The 19,953-nt window shown below is 40.0% G+C and overlaps 1 protein-coding gene across 9 annotated transcripts in view; it reads right to left on the bottom strand.

Annotated features, from left to right (window-relative positions):
* Positions 1-2,160: 2,160 nt before the first annotated feature.
* LOC132144948 (NACHT, LRR and PYD domains-containing protein 1b allele 2-like) overlaps positions 2,161-19,953 on the bottom strand; it is a 173,491-nt gene continuing 155,698 nt past the window's right edge. For 5 of the 9 annotated variants that reach the window (XM_059555545.1, XM_059555547.1, XM_059555546.1 and 2 more), the window contains 3 exons: positions 8,689-10,482; positions 8,355-8,528; positions 2,168-3,602 (listed from right to left, as the gene is read on the bottom strand). In XM_059555545.1, coding sequence (XP_059411528.1) covers positions 2,435-3,602; positions 8,355-8,528; positions 8,689-10,482 — 3,136 coding nt within the window. In that variant the 3' untranslated portion in view covers positions 2,168-2,434. Of the gene's footprint in view, positions 3,603-8,354; positions 8,529-8,688; positions 10,483-19,953 lie in introns of all 9 variants that reach the window. The other 4 variants (XM_059555550.1, XM_059555552.1, XM_059555551.1 and 1 more) reach the window with 2 other exon arrangements.

The raw sequence follows: 19,953 nt of genomic DNA, 5'->3' as shown, positions 1-19,953 counted from the left end.
GAAATTGCTTTGTTATTGTTATATTTATCTTTGCAATTAAAAGGAAACAAGTTTGGGACATGTTGTCTGTTCAGCTGAGAGAGACCGAGAGAAAGAAAAACTTTAACCAGGTGGTTTGCTGGTCTTAAAGGAATACTTCACCCAACAATTAATAACATCTCTATAACTTTCTTTATTTGGACAAGTACGAAATGACAGAATCCTAAACTGGTCAAAAGTGGGAAGACCAAGCTAAGAACAGCAAACTAACAAGTTACAGTCCTCAATTAGTTGCTTTAAAAATGTTTTAAACAAACAGAAACACTGCTCACCTGTCCTTGGTTCACTTTATTCTTCAGAGAAAGATAAAATGCTCAGATTATCATCTGCAATATAGGCCTAGATAATGCAATAGCCTACACATTTAAAACAAACTACGTAGTAGCCTAAACTTTCATTTGATAAATTAAGCTCAATTTGAATAAAAAACATAATAATAACAAAGGAGATCGACAAGAACACAAACAAGCGACGAACATGCTACAAAGTTTTCAAAAAGCTGTGACACACAACGTGAATTTTTAAACAAGGCTATGCGTCAATCAATCACATACCTTTTTTAAAAAAATCTGGAGCTTGATGAAGTCACTGGCAATAAAACATTCCCATATCTACAGAAAAGAACACTGACAGCTGCGGCCCTGTGCGAGCACAAACGAACCGGACAGGTTTGTAGACGAGATGGATGGAGAGCGCGGCTTGCTTGCGTGACGTCACTCCTCCTCCAAAGATTTTGTGATGTCTAAAGAATGGAATAATTTATGATGGTTCTTTCTACGGCACAAAACAGCACAAATCGAGCACAAACAAAAAGCACCGGTTTGGGGCGATTTGGACGGCATGGGGTGGAGAGTGACGTCACTGTCCCGAATCCAATGTGTTATTTCTAAGGAGGGGGAAAAGATACAATGTTCCTCGTAACGGCACAAACCGGCACAAATCGAGCACAAACGAGCAGCACAGTTTTGCAACGATTTGGACCATATGGGGTGGACAGTTATGTAACTGTACTTAAAAAGTTTCTTTTTTTATGTTTAAGAGGGGATCGTAGTTGCAGTGTTTCTTTCAACGGCACAAACCAGCACAAATCGAGCACAAACGAATGACACCGGTTTGGTGCGATTTGAAGGACATGGGGTGGAGAGTGACGTCACTGCCCCGAATTAAATTTGTTATATCTGCGAAAGGAAAACAGATACAGTGTTTGTTTTAACGGCACAAACCAGCACAAACCGAGCACAAACGAACGACACCGGTTTGGTGCGATTTAGATGAGGTGGGGTGGAGAGTGACGTCACAGCTCCCGAATTAAATTTATTATATCTGCGAAAGGAAAACAGATACAGTGTTTGTTTTAACGGCACAAACCAGCACAAACCGAGCACAAACGAATGACACCGGTTTGGAGCGATTTGAAGGACATGGGGTGGAGAGTGACGTCACGCAACCCAAAAAATAATGTTCAATATCTCAAACACCAAACCAGCACAAACGTTCGTTTTTGCGGCACAAATCAGCACAAACGCAGCACAAACGAATGGCATAGTTTTGGAAATTATTTCGTTTTATGGGGTGCCAACTTCACGGAGGTTTCTTAGACATGCTTCAAGTTGACAAGTTTCAGGTGAGAACATGTGTTTGAATTACTCAGAGTAGAAAAAACAAGTGGTGGGGAAAAATGCAAAACAGCAACTGTAGGAAAGAGAGTCAATTTGTTTAAAGCCATTCATCTAATTTTCTCTTCTGTATCTCTCAGGGGTCTCATCTGGATGATGAAAGATGTACCCCTCCTCTGCCCTCCACCCGTGGATATTCAGAAATTAACTCTTTCTCATACACAAGTGTTGCAAACCTCACGCTGGTAATACAAACAAATGATGGTCGGGTAACATGCCATCAGAATGAACAGTGTCCTGTCTGCTACTTGGTTATGAATGACATTTTGGGGGAATGAGTCTTTGTAAATAACATTTACATTCATTAGATTTAAACTCTTTCTAGATTTGCATTTGTAAGGATTTTAAAGGTAGTTTTAGTTTAGGATGTATTTCTTTGATCATAATCACTGCAATGACTCATCTTTTGATACAAAGCTGCAGGTTTATTTGTATTTATTTAAAAAACATTGCTACTACCACTTGTTACCTTCCAGTTAACTATAGTCATGACAATTTTTTTTTGCAATGTCACATTTAGTTTATAAAAGTAGATAAGACTATAAATGTACCTAAAAAGTGGATGATACAGTAACACTGACAAAAAATGTATAGAAATAAAACGTGAAATATTTTACATTATTCAGTGTCCACATAGTAGGGTGAGCTTTTGAGAACATTGGTCGCCTGAGTTTCCCAAATAATGTAAAACACAATGTAGAATCATCAAGCAAAAAAGGTTAAGAATCGGGTGAAGGCAGGTGACTTAAAAGGTTGGGTTCTTCAGCCAGAAGAATGGAGATGAACATTTTTTTTACAGTGTCACTACCTTTACGCACTGCGCTACAGATCTTCCTCATGCTGGCTTCACTGGTTGAAGTCGGAAGTGAGATTTCAGTATATAATTCTTCATGAATTATTTTCTTCTGACGCAGTTTGTCTGCAATGGCGCTAACATTCTTAATGTGTTTAATAAAGTCACTCCAATTTTCATCAAAAAATGTAACCTTATCAAAGTTGACAGCTACTTGTGGTGACTTTTGTCCAGTTTGAAACAAAGCTTTGCAAACTTTTGCAGTCCAGACTGATTTCTTATCATCCACTCGGCTGAGAGTCATATCGATGTCATCGGCCACAGAAAGTATGACCTCAAAAAAGTTTGGCTTGATGTCTCCTCTTATCTTGATCTCTTTGGGTTGGACAAAAGCACCAGGAACCTCAAGACTGTGTTGTTTATTCATCTGTAATGGGGTTTCAGGTCTTGAAAGATTTATTTGATTACTCATTTTTCTCTCTTTTTTAATTTTTTCTTCAAAAACTGAATCTACTGGGAAAAAATACAGATGGAGGATGATGGGGTCTTTGTTTGTCATGAATATCAGTAGATCACAGTGCACTTTCACTGTTATCCCTAGTTTCATTAGCACTGTTTTAGGAGAAAAATATGGTTGGAGTATTTTAGCATGAAAACGAGTCAACTCCACTGATTCCAAGAACATTCCCTCTTCTTCAACACTGAGGACCTTTATATCATCTTTTAGAGAGGGGTCTGACTCTGCTAAACAGGCGTAATGAGGCAGATGGGCCTCCTCCAGTTTCCCTGAGATCACTGTCACATCAATCACAGGTCCAATTCTCTCACACTGAAGCCTCTCCAGCTCTGCACTGAGGAAACGTCCATCCACTGCACGGTACTGTAGAGTGACATCACCAGCACAGACCCATCGCAATCTGGTCCTGCTGCACTCGAATCGACCCGCCGGAGTGCTGATCCTGAACACTGAGCCTCCTTCATCTGTACAGACTGATGGCTCCACCTGAACCCACTGATCAGAATCACCAATGTGAACACAAGACTGACACACTGGGAGTGGGTGATTCAGTTCAGACGGTTCAGAGACGTCCAGCCTAGAGAACAGAGATGATAAATGAATGAAAGATAAACATATACGGCGATAAGATGATCTCACTTTTCCAGCTACATTATTACACTCTATCTACTTGTATCTGTAGACTTCAATAACAATAACCAAATGAGGCAGAAATCTCATTAGCATGTACTGAAGGTTTAACAGTGGAGTTTGTAAATATAACATTTGTCTGATTCATAATATTTTATTCCGTTTTTTCTGAGTAATGGAGTGATAAAAAGAAATGCCGGGAATCCCCTCCAAAAGATCTATAACTCTAATCTGTCAACAAAATGAAAATGATAATAAAACAGAAACAGGCTTTATCCAATTTTCCGATTTCTCTTCTAGAAATTTAATTCAAATATTTTTGTATATTTAATGCTTCATTTGCATATATAAAGATAATTTAGAAAACAATTGCCTTAATGGATTAATGTTATTAATTAGTTGAAGAAAGTATGGTGATAATCTATTTAAGGTCTCATTTTAACAAAACTGAAATTTTTTCATGATAACTGAGGTTAACTAAACAATAAGACGGAAACATGTCAAGAAAATGCTGTTCAGATGATGAATGTCAGGAAACTACATTATTGCACAGACTTCTAATATTTGTACAGGCTTTACATTTTTATTTTAATGTAGTAATTAGCAATTCATATTTCAAATTAAATTTTATATTTGAACAGATTTGTTATGTGACAGCATTAATTACAGTCTCTTAAGAGTCAAGATCATGTTATCTGGATCTCCTGCACTCCCATAATATATGTCATCACTCAAATTAATGCACGACTCTATCTGTGTGTAAGCCTTTAATAAATACAATTATTAAGTAATTATTTTATAAATCTTCCAGTGAGTAAAACTGGATGTGTCTATACTATTAAAGACTATACAACATTATTATATTATCTTTAAATAATTTATTTTTTAATGATTATTGTTTTAAATTATTGCCCCTGTATCAGTAGGATACTCTACTAATAAAGTAGCAGTGGTAGCAGACAGATTTTTAGTATCAGTTCTGCTTAAAAGATGCAATCTAACTCTGTCCACATGCAATAAGCCGCTCCCGAGCAGATTTGAGCTTACAGACCTCTATTGTCCAATTTAGAGATATATGAGGTTTAATGAGTACAGAAGAAACACATTGTATCAACTCAAGGCCAACTATTTCAAACATTTTGGTTAAACTGATGGAGGCCACAACTGCACCTGATATCACAATTAGTAACGGAATAAGAGTAAACACATTAATATGGAGATTGTGAATTACTAATTTACTAATGTAACAAGCAAATGGTGTTCTAACTGTACTCAGTCTAGTCTAGTCTCAGTATTTAAAGTACATCTTAGAAAAGGTTCATGAAAGATGCTAGGTTCTAATATAAACCACAACAAAGGTTCTAAAAATAAATGCCAAATGACCAGTGGATCATTATAGAACCTTTAGGTTCAACTTTGATCCTTTTTGATAGCTAGAAGTTCATATAAGTTTCAATCTTTTCTAAGAGTGTAGCTTTTCTTTTTTGTCTGATATGTCATTGTGTTTTTTGACTTGTTTTGTGTTTAGCTTTGCCATTGTGTTCATAATTTGTTGTTTTGTTTTTTGGAGGAGATGATGACAGCCTTCACGCGGCTGTCGTCATAATTTGTTGTTTTGTTTTTTGGAGGAGATGACGACAGCCTTCACGCGGCCTCCTCCGTGAGTAGCAAGAAATGGTGCAAGACCAGCTTGCGAAACTAATGTCGCCAACCAGTCATCATCTAGCTGGCAGACCGAGGTGCAAGAGACCGAAGGGACATGGTGCGTCAGGACGAGTGACCATCCCGACCATCGAGTAAAAAGGTCTGTCGGTGTTCCAACTTAATGTAGAGGGCCTTACCACCTCCAAAATGGAAGTCATCTACCATCTCGCTGACTCCTACAAAGTAGCAGCCGTCCTCCTCCAGGAGACACACCATGACAGTGATAACATCCTCAAACTGCCCGGTTTCCAGCTTGCTGGGTGTACCCACAGCAAACAGCATGGTGCAGACCACAACGGTTGTCAATGTCTACAAGCCCCCACCATCAATGCTGACCATGACATCACTTCCACCGGCACCTGCACCCGCCATCTATGCAGGGGACTTTAACTGCCAACACATAGACTGGGGTTACAGTCATACTACACCAAATGGAGAGACATTAAGCCAATGGGCCTCCAGTGCCAATGCGTTGCTACTGTTCGACCCCAAAGAACCTCCAAGCTTCTTTTCAGCACGCTGGAACACCCACATCAACCCGGACTTGGCTTTCGCTGTGTGGCACATGGCTCAAAAGCCAGAGAGACGTGTCCTGGATAGGTTCCCCCGCTCACACCACCGACCGTCCATCATAAAGGTCCCATCCCTGGTGCAGCCAGTTGCAGGGAAACCCGTCAGGAGATGGAACTTTCATAAGGCAAATTGGCAGACATTCACTGAGGAGACAGAAAAGACATCATCCTGTCTCCCAGACCCAGACAACGCCGACATGGACGCTGGGGGTGTACCCACAGCAAACAGCATGGTGCAGACCACAACGGTTGTCAATGTCTACAAGCCCCCACCATCAATGCTGACCATGACATCACTTCCACCGGCACCTGCACCCGCCATCTATGCAGGGGACTTTAACTGCCAACACATAGACTGGGGTTACAGTCATACTACACCAAATGGAGAGACATTAAGCCAATGGGCCTCCAGTGCCAATGCGTTGCTACTGTTCGACCCCAAAGAACCTCCAAGCTTCTTTTCAGCACGCTGGAACACCCACATCAACCCGGACTTGGCTTTCGCTGTGTGGCACATGGCTCAAAAGCCAGAGAGACGTGTCCTGGATAGGTTCCCCCGCTCACACCACCGACCGTCCATCATAAAGGTCCCATCCCTGGTGCAGCCAGTTGCAGGGAAACCCTTCAGGAGATGGAACTTTCATAAGGCAAATTGGCAGACATTCACTGAGGAGACAGAAAAGACATCATCCTGTCTCCCAGACCCAGACAACGCCGACATGGACGCTGGGTATGCAGCCTACTGCAGAGTACTCCTTGGGGCAGCAAGGAAAACCATCCCCCGTGGCTTTAACACAAACTACATCCCGGGCTGGGATGGAGAGTGCAGCCACCTCCTGCATGTCCACCAGCAGGCAAGCTCCAGGGAGGAAGTGGAAGAATCTGCAACGGTACTTCTGCAGAAGCTAGATGCCACCCGAAGGTCAAGGTGGACAGAAGTAGTTCAGTCAATTGACTTCACCCACTCCAGCCTTAAGGCGTGGCGGACAATAAACCAGCTGACAGGTAGAACACCATCGACCTCCCGGTGCCCAAAAACAGCAAATGCCATCGCATCCCAGCTCCTTAAGAACAGCTGTTTCCCTGATGCTGATAAGAACTTTGCCCGCACAACATCACACCAGGTGACTTCCCTGTGCAGAGCAGCTAGTGTGGACGCCAACTTGTCAGGGGAATTTACAACAGCTGAACTCCAGACTGCCTTGAGTAAGACCAAACAAGGGAAAGCAACAGGACATGATTACATCCACCCTGAGTTTGTGACTCACCAGAGTGTAAGAGCATCTGTATGGCTCTGCTCATTCTACTCGACATGCCTTTGGAGGTCCAAGCTCCCGAAGATATGGCGCCGCGCTGCTGTCATAGCCCTTCCAAAACCAAACAAGCCTGCTGAAGACCCCAAATCCTACCGACCCATCTCACTGCTCTGCGTCCCATTCAAAACCCTGGAGAGGCTGATCTATAATCGTATCGAGCCAATAGTGGACCCTCAACTCCCACGGGAACAAGCTGGCTTCCGGCGCGGTCAGTCAACGGTTGACCAGGTGACACTGCTCACCCAAGACATTGAGGACAGCTTTCAGGAAAAACAGAAGGCTGGAGTAGTGTTGCTTGATCTCACAGCCGCTTACGATACCGTCTGGCACCGCGGACTCCACCTAAAGCTACTAAAGATCATTCCCGACCGGCACATGGTGAAGTTCATCATTGAGATGGTGACGAACCGCAGCTTCACCTTAAAGACCAGTGACGGTCAATGCAGCAGGCTTAGAAGGCTGAGGAATGGTGTTCCGCAGGGTTCTGTCCTCGCACCGATGTTATTCAATATCTACATCCACGACTTACCGGAAACAACATCCCGGAAATATGGTTACGCTGACGACCTGGCCATTATGACGAGACGACAAACATGGGAGCAGATGCAGGCCAGCCTAAACCAGGACATGGACACCTTGGCAGCCTGCCTGCGTGAGTGGCATTTACAGCTCAGCATCGGCAAGACAGTTGCAGCAGCTTACCACCTGAAAAACGTTACATCTATGACCCTGGAGGCGCTCTTGAAGGAGAGGATCTGCCACGCCGGCAATGGACTCTGCTAAACCGCCTGCGAACTGGGGTTGGACATTACAAAGCATCGATGAGGAAGTGGGGCCTGGAGGACAGAGCAGTGTGTGAGTGTGGGGAGCCAGAGCAGACCGCTGAGCACATAATCACCACCTGTCCACTGTATAAACCACTGTCGGAGGCCGGCCTCTTCGACGTGGGACCTGAGATGAGAACGTGGCTGAGTTCTACTGAGCTGGACATTTGATGACGACACATGAAAGAAGAAGAAGTTTTGTATTTTTAATTTTGTTTTCAAAACTAATTTATTTTGCACTTCACATACAGTATACTTTACAGTGTCTGATAAATGATCTTACCTCAGTTTCTCCAGTTTACAGCGAGAATTCTGTAGAACATCAGAGAGCAGCTTCACTCCTGATGCTCCTAGTTTATTTCCAGTCAGATCCAGTTTTCTCAGGTGTGAGGAGTTTGATCTCAGAGCTGAAGCCAGAGAAGCACAACCTTCATCTGTGACTCCACAATCACTCAATCTGTAGAGAACAATGACACTCTTCAGTCTCTCAGTTCAGGAAACACTCAAATAAATGATATATGATTCCTCCTTTTACTGCTTTGGCAAGAAAGTACATGCTAAAGTGCTAAATGTGATCATGTTTTATCAGTGTAGTGATTGTTGTCAGTGTGACTTACTGAACTGATCTGGATTCTTTAATCACAGGCAGCAGCTTCTGAAGAACTTCATCTGCTGTATTTCGGGCTCCGATACACTGTCTCAGATTAAACTCATCCATCTTCTGCTCTGATATCAGTAACACATAAACCAGAGCTGTCCACTGTGAAGAGGATAGTTTGGTTTCTCTTATTCTTCCAGATGACAGATAATCCTGGATCTCCTGCATCAGTGAATTATCTTCCAGTTCATTCAGACAGTGGAACAGATTGATGCATCTCTCTGAAGAGTGATTCCTCCTGATCTTCTGTTTAATGAACTCAAGTGTTTCCTCTTTGTTGTAGGAGCCGCTTCTTGTCTGTGTCAGTAGTTCTCGTAAGAGAGTCTGATTTGACTCCAATGAAAGACCCAGAAGAAAACGCAGGAAAAGGTCCAGATGTCCATTTTTACTTCGTAAAGCTTCATCTACAGCTCTCTGATGCAAATGAGATATGGACTTATATTTCTTCCGATTTAAAACGTTGGTAAAGAGACTTTGTTCAGTTTGGTCAAACACATTTCTGTAGTTCTTTGTAAAGGAGAGATGTGCATATAGAGCTGCTAGATGTTCCTGGATGCTCAGGTGAACAAAGTAGAAGACTTTCCCTTGAAACAAGCCCGACTCCTCTCTGAAGATCTGAGGGCACAATCCTAAGTACACTGCTGCTTCTGTCTCATCAATGCCACACTCTCTCAGGTCTTCCTCATAGAAGGTCAGGTTTCCTTTCACAAGCTGCTGAAAAGCCAGTTTCCCCAGTTTGAGGATCATATCTTCATCTTTGACTGTCTTCTCATAGTCCTTCTCATGTTTGATGTTGGTCTGAAGGATCAGGAAGTGTGTGTACATCTGAGTGAGAGTCGTGGGAATCTCTCCACTCTCTGCTCGACTCAACATCTTCTCCAGAACAGCGGCTGAGATCCAGCAGAACACTGGGATGTGGCACATGATGTAGAGGCTCCTTGATGACTTCAGGTGTGAGATGATCCTGTCGGCCAGACTCTGATCACTGATTCTCTTCCTGAAGTATTCCTCTTTCTGTGGATCATTGAAGCCTTGTACCTCTGTCACTCGATGGACACACTCAGAGGGGACGAGATCAGCTGCTGCTGGTCTGGAGGTGATCCAGATTAGAGCAGAGGGAAGCAGATTCCCTACAATGAGGTTCATGAGCAGCACGTCTACTGAGACTGATTCAGATATATTACACAGTTTCACTTTACTCTTAAAGTCCAGAGACAGACGGCACTCATCCAGACCATCAAAGATGAACAGCACTTTATATTCATTACTGGATAATTCCATTTCTTTTGTTTCAGGGAAAAACACATGAAGAAGATCAGAAAGACTGAGTGTTTTGTCCTTCATCAGGTTGATTTCTCTGAAAGGAAGTGGAAATATGAGCTGGACGTCCTGATTCTCTTTCCCTTCAGCCCAGTCCAGGATCAACTTCTGCACAGAGACTGTTTTTCCAATGCCAGCGACTCCCTTCGTCATCACAGTTCTGATGGCTTTGTCTTGTCCAGGTAAAGCTCTAAAGATTTCACTGCATTTGATGGCTGTGTCCTCTGTTGCTGCTCTCCTGGAGTGTGTCTCAATCTGTCTCACCTCATGATCATTATTGATCTCTCCACTCTCACTCTCTGTGATGTAGAGCTCTGTGTAGATCTCATTCAGGAGAGTTGGGTTTCTCTGCATCGCTGTTCCTTCATACATACACTCACTCTTCTTCCTCAGATTTGATTTAAGCATTCTTTGGATCAGTTGAAAGTTATGACTGAAATATAAAAAAAACTGGTTACAACATAAAGAGGAAAATGGTAATAAAATAAGTTAACACATGTTTATCAAATAATTAAGTAATATAATGTGACCAAGAGTACTGTTGTTCAAATATCATCATGGCAGTGATTTGTCTGTAGTTCAAAGCTGTTGGTAATCAAAATTGCTGATATTCAGATCAACAGCATGATTGTGAGTCTGATACAGATCAATAAAACACATTTTAGAAGCAATATTGCCAGTTAAGTTCTATCTTTTTACTTTGCTAATGAAAACAGCTTCAGGGCCACAACAAAATGATCACTTGAATGTCCCAGAGCAAAACACAGTAGATGTTTAATTGTGGAACAAATTAGCATTTTTTTATAAATCTATCTATCCGAACAAAACTGTTGTACCTCAGAGCAACTGATGTTTGATTATTTAAATATTCGGACAAAAATTCAATCATTTATTTTTTATGAGATTTTTAAAATCCTCAATTTTTTATGAACACATTTGTAACATCTTCATCTTTCCCAATTTTTTTTATTTAATTAAAATTATCATAACTGAAATTATGTAGGCAGTTTGGAAATAATCTAATGAAGACAAAAGCAACATTTCCATTAGAAATTTCACAGTACTTTTTTTGACCTCTGTGAAGTTGGCCCCCACCAACTGCTTTGGTTTTTTAGATATTAAAATAATATTTATAGGTCATTCGGATGTTCTAGCTTACTGCTCTGCGCTTTGCTTCTTATTTCTGTACTTTTCTCAGATTTTTCTAAGATTTTTACTTCAACAGATCAGCACAGTGCTCAAACAACATATTTTTTGGCACAAACGCTAAAAATAAAAACATTGGGACTGGAATAATACTACAAAAAGAAGACTTTGCCTCCCACTGCCAGCAGCTTATATTCCGGAGACAGGATAACAACTGCCTACATTCAAACAGAAGAGAGAGAAAATGCCTCCTATTGCATCTACTTTTTGCATGAACTGCTGCAAACTTCTACAAAGGATTGTGATTCTTGAAACAAAGTTACTTTCTGGACTTCCAAAACAGACAGAACACTCAGCAGACCGTAGTCATGGACCCCCTCAGCATATAGCCGGTGAGTCCCATGAATCTTCTGAATCTCAACAGGTTATACCAAGTGTAGAGGAACAAGCCAAAACTGATCGCCACACTAATCGATGGCACAAACAGGGAGCAAGACCCAAAGGAACACGAGGTATCAGATTGTCACGAGTTTCTCGTATTGCTGCCATAGCTTCCTCTACCTCAGATTCCCTCCAAGACCTCATCAATAGGCAAAACCCAACCCGACATCTCCGTTCCTCTGATAGCCACCAACTCCAGGTCCCCAAGTCCAAACTCCGCACTATGGGAGATAGGGCCTTCCAGGTGGCTGCACCTCGACTGTGGAATACCCTCCCCAACCACCTAAGGACGCCACAATCTATTGAGGTTTTTAAAAATAATTTAAAGACTCACTTATTTTGTATTGCATTTTCTTAATATAATTCTGTTTTAATGCTGTTTTTGACTGTTTTTATGTTCCGTTATTTTATCTGTGCACCTGTAGCACTTTGAGATGTGTTCTTCATGTGTAAAGTGCAATATAAATAAAATGTATTATTATTATTATTATTATTATTCGACTATGACAAGGCTTGTAAATACTGGTATTCTACCACCCCTATACATCTGGAAAACAGATTTGAAGCATTAATGAATGTGGGTGAGGAATCTCCAAATGTGTTTAACCATGGATCTGTTCAGCCAGCAGCTAACATTGCTACTAACAGGCGCTCAAGGTCGAGCAGACCGCGGCATTCAACTCAGAGTGCAGCCGAGCCCAGGACTCTGAAAGTGGGTGACTCTGTTATCAGAAACATTAGTAGCAGGACTACATCAACATGCTGCCTTCCTCAAGCAACGGTCTCTGATGTGAACAAGGAACTTAAGAACATTCTGATGAAGCACAAGACTGCAAATCGAATCATCATCCATGTGGGAAAGAATGATATCCGGAAAGAGCAATCAGAACTCCTTAAGAAGGACTTCAGTGAACTCTTTGAAACACTTAAAAGACTCAAAGTTCAGTCATTCATCAGTGGACCACTCCCAGCAAGGGGAACAAATATGTTTTCACGGATGCTTGGGCTGAACACATGGCTACAAAGATCTTGTAATATAAAAGGAGTGAATTTCATCGACAACTTCAATCTTTTCTGGGGCCATAGACAACTGTTTAAACCGGATGGCCTCCACCCAAACAAACTTGGTGCTAGAGTGTTTAAGGACAATATCTACTTCTCCCTCCATCATCCTTCAGCAGAGTGTGTCAATCCATTCAGCACACACACACCGGGTCCGAGTCATCATGTGGTTGACATATCCCACAAGGACACTGATAACACCACGCAGCCAAAACAAGCACTGCTGATAGACACTATCCCGGCTGAGCCCTGCCCACAGAGCTCCTCACAGAAAGACTGTGATGTATCAAAACAGCTACAAGATTCACCACCCAAGGACGACTTTCTGGAAAACAGCCAGGGAAGCCAGGACAACACATCACAGCCACCGGAAACACCAGAGACACAGCCCATCTCACCAGACATATTATCCCTCTCTCCAGCATCTCCACTTCTGTGCTTCTCACAGAAAATGGAGGAAATGGTGTATGCTGGGACTAAACTCTCCCACTCATTCGCTGCTAGCCCGCAGATATCAACAAAAAAACCAAAAGCCTGTGGGCCCTGTTGCTATGAGAGCTCTCCAACCGCTGCCACAACGCCAGGGCCCAAACCCTCTGTCTGCTGAAGGTGAACCAAAAACAACTGATAGCAGCTCTGAGTGATATGTGTTGGGTCCCTGCTATAATAGCAGCAACATTCACAAATGCTTACAGAACAAGCGGGAACCCAGTGTGCCTGTAGCTTTCTCTATTTCAGTTTTATCACGTGATAGAAAGTCTAAGGCCTTCTCAAGCCGAAGGGCAAACTCATCTAATCTGCGGCCTATTATGCATCAAACTAAGATTGATGTAAAGACACAAAGCACTGCCATCAAGTTAGCACTTTTAAACATTCGCTCCCTAAAAAATAAATCATTTCTAATCAATGACTTTATAAACACAAACAATTTGGATTTTATATTTCTAAATGAAACATGGCTAGAAGACAGCTGCAGTGCAACAATCCTAAATGAAGCAGCCCCTCCTACTTCACTTACATGAGTGTTTGCAGGGCTATTAGGAGAGGTATGGGTGTAGCTGCTCTATTTAAGGATGTCTATCAATGCAACCAAGTGTCATTTGGTCAGTACCTGTCTTTCGAATATCTAGGGATTTTGCTGAAAGGTGCCCCACGCATTCTGTTTATTATTATTTACAGGCCTCCAAAATACTCTCCAGCCTTTGTTGAAGAGGTCACAGAAATGTTATCAATAATTTCCTCAGATTTTGACTGTTTTGCAATTGCAGGGGATTTTAATATTCACATAGATAATGCAGAAAACAAAACTACAAAAGAAATGATAACGGTTCTAAACACTTTGAACCTGATTCAGCATGTGCATGGACCCACACACAAAGGTGGACACACTCTAGACTTAATCATCAGTAGGGGTCTAAACATTTCATCCATTGTTACTAAGGACATAGCACTATCTGATCACTTCTGTATTTTCTTTGATATATTGATCTCTGCTACCACTGAATCTAGATCTGTCTCTGTCAGAAGGAGATGCATAAACGAGAACACAAGTGTACTATTTATGGAGGCTATATCTTTAACACCAAGCATTTCTGCAGACTCTGTTGATACTCTACTTGATTCCTTCAACTCAAAAGTTAAGAATGTTATTGATGATATTGCACCAATAATAATCAGTAAGAAAACAAACAGACAGAAATCAGTTTGGAGAAGATTAACAGCAGTTCAGACTATGAAAAGACAATGCAGAAAAGCCGAGCGGATGTGGAGGAAGACGAAAATTGAAATTCACTATAGCATCTATAAAGACAGTCTTCATGCTTTTAATGTGAAACTAGCCACAGCTAGACAGAATTTCTTCTCAAACCTTATAAACAGTAACTTAAATAACACTCATACTCTTTTTGCCACTGTTGAGAGACTGACAAACCCGCCAAGTCAGATTCCCAGTGAAATGCTATCAGACAGCAAATGCAATGAGTTTGCTTCCTTCTTTTCTGAGAAGATCATCAATATCAGGAAGGCGATTAGCACATCCTCAAGTAATGCAGAGGTTAGACAGATTCGTCCACAATATCAAAAAGATACTATGTCTATTTTTGAAACAATTGATAGCAAAATTCTGGAAGACATAGTGCAGCAACTAAAATCGTCAACCTGTTGTCTTGACACACTTCCCACATCTTTTTTCAAAAGTGTGCTTAACTGCTTAGAAGCAGATCTCTTAGAAGTGGTGAATGCCTCACTTCTTTCTGGGACATTTCGAAACTCCCTAAAAACTGCAGTTGTTTAGCCCCTCCTGAAAAAGAGCAATCTTGATAACACAATTTTGAGCAATTATAGACCAATATCTAATCTTTCTTTTATAGGCAAAATTATAGAAAAGGTAGTTTTTAATCAGCTGAACAAATACTTAAACTCAAATGGATACCTGGACAATTTTCAATCTGGTTTCCGACCGCATCACAGCACAGACACAGCACTCATTAAGATAATAAATGATATTCGCTTAAATTGTGACTCTGGCAAAATATCGGTGCTGGTATTGCTAGATCTCAGTGCTGCGTTTGACACTGTCGATCATAACATACTACAAGAGAGACTGGAAAACTGGGTTCGGGCTTTCTGGGATGGTACTTAAATGGTATAGATCATACTTAGAAGGGAGAGGCTATTATGTGAGTATAGGAGAGCATAAGTCTAAGTGGACGTCCATGACATGCGGAGTCCCACAAGGCTCAATTCTTGCACCGCTCTTGTTTAGCCTGTATATGCTTCCACTAAGTCAAATAATGAGAAAGAACAAAATTGCCTATCACAGCTATGCTGATGATACCCAAATTTACCTAGCCTTATCTCCAAATGACTACAGCCCCATTGACTCCCTCTGCCAATGCATTGATGAAATTAATAGTTGGATGTGCCAGAACTTTCTTCAGTTAAACAAGGAAAAAACTGAAGTCATTGCATTTGGAAACAAAGATGAAGTTTTCAAGTTGAATGCATACCTTGACTCTAGGGGTCAAACGACTAAAAATCAAGTAAGGAATCTTGGTGTGATTCTGGAGACAGACCTTAGTTTCAGTAGTCATGTCAAAGCAGTAACTAAATCAGCATACTATCATTTAAAAAACATTGCAAGAATTAGATGTTTTGTTTCCAGCCAAGACTTAGAGAAACTTGTTCATGCCTTCAGCAGGTTGGACTATTGTAATTGGCTCCTCACCGGCCTTCCCAAAAAGACCATTAGACAGCTGCAGGTCATCCAGAACGCTGCTGCCAGGGTTCTGACTAGAAACAGAAAATCTGAGCATATCACACCAGTCCTCAGGTCCTTACACTGGCTTCCAGTTACATTTAGGATTGATTTTAAAGTACTTTTACTTGTATATAAGTCACTAAATGACCTAGGAACGAAATATATTGCAGATATGCTCACTGAATATAAACCTAACAGACCACTCAGATCACTAGGATCGAGTTAGAAATACCAAGGGTTCACACAAAACAAGGGGAGTCTGCCTTTAGTTACTATGCAGCCCGCAGTTGGAATCAGCTTCCAGAAGAGATCTGATGTGCTAAAACGCTGTCGCCTGTGGCTAGCTTAGTTGGGATCACTTCATTTACAGCGATATCGTTGACCTGATTGCAAAATGATTGCACAGACACTATTTAAACTGAACAGAGATGACATCACTGAATTCAATGATGAACTGCCTTTAAATGTCATTTTGCATTATTGACAAACTGTTTTCCTAATTAATGTTGTTCAGTTGCTTTGAAGCAATCTTTTTCGTTCAAAGTGCTATATAAACTAAGGTGACTTGACTTGAATTATATGTTTGGAGTGTTTGGAAATCTGTTATTTAAATCGCCATCACACCACTACGCACAAACAATGGGGATGCCAGAGTTGCACTTGTCTCAAATTTCAAAGGTAAAATGCATTGTCAACAAAAGCTGTTTGCCAAATGCATGACAGAAATGTTTGAACTTAGCTATGTTCTTAGGGTTTCCGTGGGTCCTTAACAGTGTTGGGGCGTAACTAGTTACATGTAACGGCGTTACGTAATTTAATTACAAAATTATTGTAACTGTAATTAGTTACAGTTACTAAGAAAAAATGAGTAATTAAATTACAGTTACTTATGAATTTTTTTACGATTACAAAGGGGATTACATTTGAATATTTACACACATCCACATTTAACTAATTTCTTTCCCAAATTGCACTGACTATTCTGAGACATACCGCCCTAATAATTTCCGGGATGCGGAAATACAGTCTGGTTCGCCCAGTCATAAAAACGAAATGCCTAACGCGGACGGAATATGCCACATTTTGGATGACTAAATCAAAAGTATGTCAGTACACTTGAATCAAAACATGACATGGACTAGTGTCTGTGAATATTAAGCCCCAAAAATGCAATATATGACTTGCACATTCTGCGTGTCTGTGGTAATCCAGCGCGGACTGGACACCGGGAGAACCGGGAAAATTTACAGTGGCCTGGCAGCCGATTTTGCCCCACTATTTAATATCATTATTGTATAATTGCCTGCCGAATGTACTAAAGCGATCATTTGCGAATCCGCCATTTGATAATTAAATCTCTAATAAATCATGAATTGTTAGTCATGACTCGCGCGCTCTCTGTGCCTCCGCCAAACGGTTTGGATCAGACTCAGAGTAATCAATGCGAGAGAGAGATAGAGAGAGAGAGAGAGAGAGAGAGAGAGAGAGAGTGAGAGTGAGAGAGAGATAGAGAGAGAGAGAGAGAGAGAGATAGAGAGAGAAAGAGAGATAGAGAGAGAGAATAGAGTGGACTGCTGGGGCAGAGAAGCAGAACTCCTGTTCAGGGTTTTAGGTCAGTTTCATCTGTAAAGATGCTTTTTTGTCTTTGTTTTTTTATTTATTTATTCAAGCAGCAGCACGTTGCTCATCAGTCATCACTCAAAATACTATATAAAGGACATCATTATTATCTGTTGTAATGTTACAGTAGTAATTTAGCTGAAAAAAAAAATCAGATTTTTTTTTTTATAGGTTTAGGGGGAGCTACGACAGACAACAACACAACCCTTACGAAAATTAACATTTTAATATTTAACTATAAATCCAGAGAAAATGGTTACTGTTGTTTAACTGTGATAACCAAAAATGTAAAATTATTTTACAAATGTATTTATTTAAAAATAAATACAAATCCATTTGCGAAAAAAAACAAGGTTATTTTACTTTCATATAGGCTAATAAAAGCATGGTTAATTTTTGTAAGGGAAAAACATGACTCGTGTACAGTATTAGGATTTTTCTATAAAGATTTTGTAGTATTGTAGAGTATTGTATTATAAGGTATAGTTTTGTTCAATCTTGAGTATTTAAGTCACGAGAGAGATGGATAACAGGCCAAAATAAAGAGCCTGAAGAGAAAAATGGAAGTGAAGGTGAAGTTCAGGAGAGAACTTTTAATTATTTTGCATGTACCCAAATTAAAGATTTAAACCTTTTTTATGTCAGGTCCATACAAAAAATAGTTTTGTCCATGAATTTGTTTGTATGAGTTTGAATTTTCCAGTCTGAATTTTTTTCCCAGTCCGCCCCTCCTGTAAATTAATGGCAAAGACATGGTTTCATTTACTACACATAGGCCTACTGAAGCTCGCAGTGTTTTCAACCTCTGCCATCTCAATATAGGTGTACATGAGCACATAAACATAATTTCTAGACCTGCTCTGTGTCACTTCATGTGCACTTTACTTATTTTGAGAAAACTATCATCATATACAGAGACAGCCGTTTCAAAAAAACACCAATGTTTCAGGTGTTTATTACACAGAATACGTCACATGCTTATTAGATAACTGTATTTAAGTTTATGTATATGCTTTTATTTATTATTCTTTAATTTTCATAAATTTAGAAAAGTAATCAAAAAGTACTCAAAAGTAATTAGTTACATTACTTTAATAAAGTAATTGAAAAAGTTACACTACTATTACATTTTAAACAGGGTAACTTGTAATCTGTAACCTATTACATTTCCAAAGTAACCTTCCCAACACTGGTCCTTAAAAAGTCTTCAGTCAAATCATTTAAATTTAAGGCAATGTAAACTCTTAAATGGTACAGAAAGTCTTAATTATAAGAGGTCTTAAATTTGGGGACAGAAAGACAACAATTGCAATATGTAGATTATACTTCAAAAGGCTATGATTTCACTGAATAAACTTGAGCCCTGCACGTTAGAAAGTCGCAACTGTCTGCTAGTTCCGAAAATGACATCTGCTGCTGGCAGAGGACAAATTTTATTTTTCAATAAACCCGTCTGCTATTTTTGCTAAATATTTTTAGATGTGAACCAGTTGATTGACAAAAAGCTAATGCGTTATAAAAACTAAACAAATAAGACACTAAGATATACAGTATTTATGTAATTTTATATAATAATTGATTAATAACAATTGTTTGAATTAATATAATATTTGATACTTTTTACTCTTCCCTTTTCTTGAAAAATTGCTTAAAATCTGAAATGTGAAGTGAAGGTCTTTTAAAGGTCTTTATATCTCTTAAATTTTAATTAAAAAAATCCTGCTGTTACCCGGTTATTTTATGGTACAATTTGGAATAACTGTTTATTTATTTATTTATTTTTAATAAGCCCTTTTTAACTGTCCTCTTAAGTTGTTTTGAGAATATTCTGTATGCCTCTAATAAAAAATAAGACCTCTGTACATTTGTTTGTTGCAAATTTACAGACAATGCAATTGAGATGTTTATTTGTTGTAATACTGCCGTCAACTGACAACAAAGTTTTCCTTCTCAATAAGATTATCTGCACAAGTTTGATTGTTAATGAAATCTTTAAAAACAAATAAAATTAATTATGCTTAATTTCTGTCAATAAAAAGGAAAATGAGTGAGAAGATGTAAAAGGTGTGTGAACATGGATTAGTAATCTGGCCCCTTGGTTTAAAGGAGAAAAACGCTGGACCTCGTCTCTACAGCATCCCAGCAAGTTAAAATCCCAGATACCCCTAGTCTGAATGTTCACTGCTATTATTTATTACTTTGCATTATCTGACATGAATATTCCATTCACTTATAAAGAGACAGCAGCGATTCTGCCATGAGTTACATTTGAGATCTAGGCCTATTCAGAAAATCGAGAAAATTAAATTGCCTATAAGGTGATAAGGTTTGATTAACATGACACACACGCGACACACAGAGAGAGAGCGAGATAGA

The sequence above is a fragment of the Carassius carassius genome, chromosome 8 (genome assembly GCF_963082965.1).
Source record: "Carassius carassius chromosome 8, fCarCar2.1, whole genome shotgun sequence".
Lineage (NCBI taxonomy): Eukaryota > Metazoa > Chordata > Actinopteri > Cypriniformes > Cyprinidae > Carassius > Carassius carassius.
The sequence above is the reverse complement of the archived record's forward strand: the minus strand, read 5'-3'. Positions and strand labels throughout refer to the sequence as shown.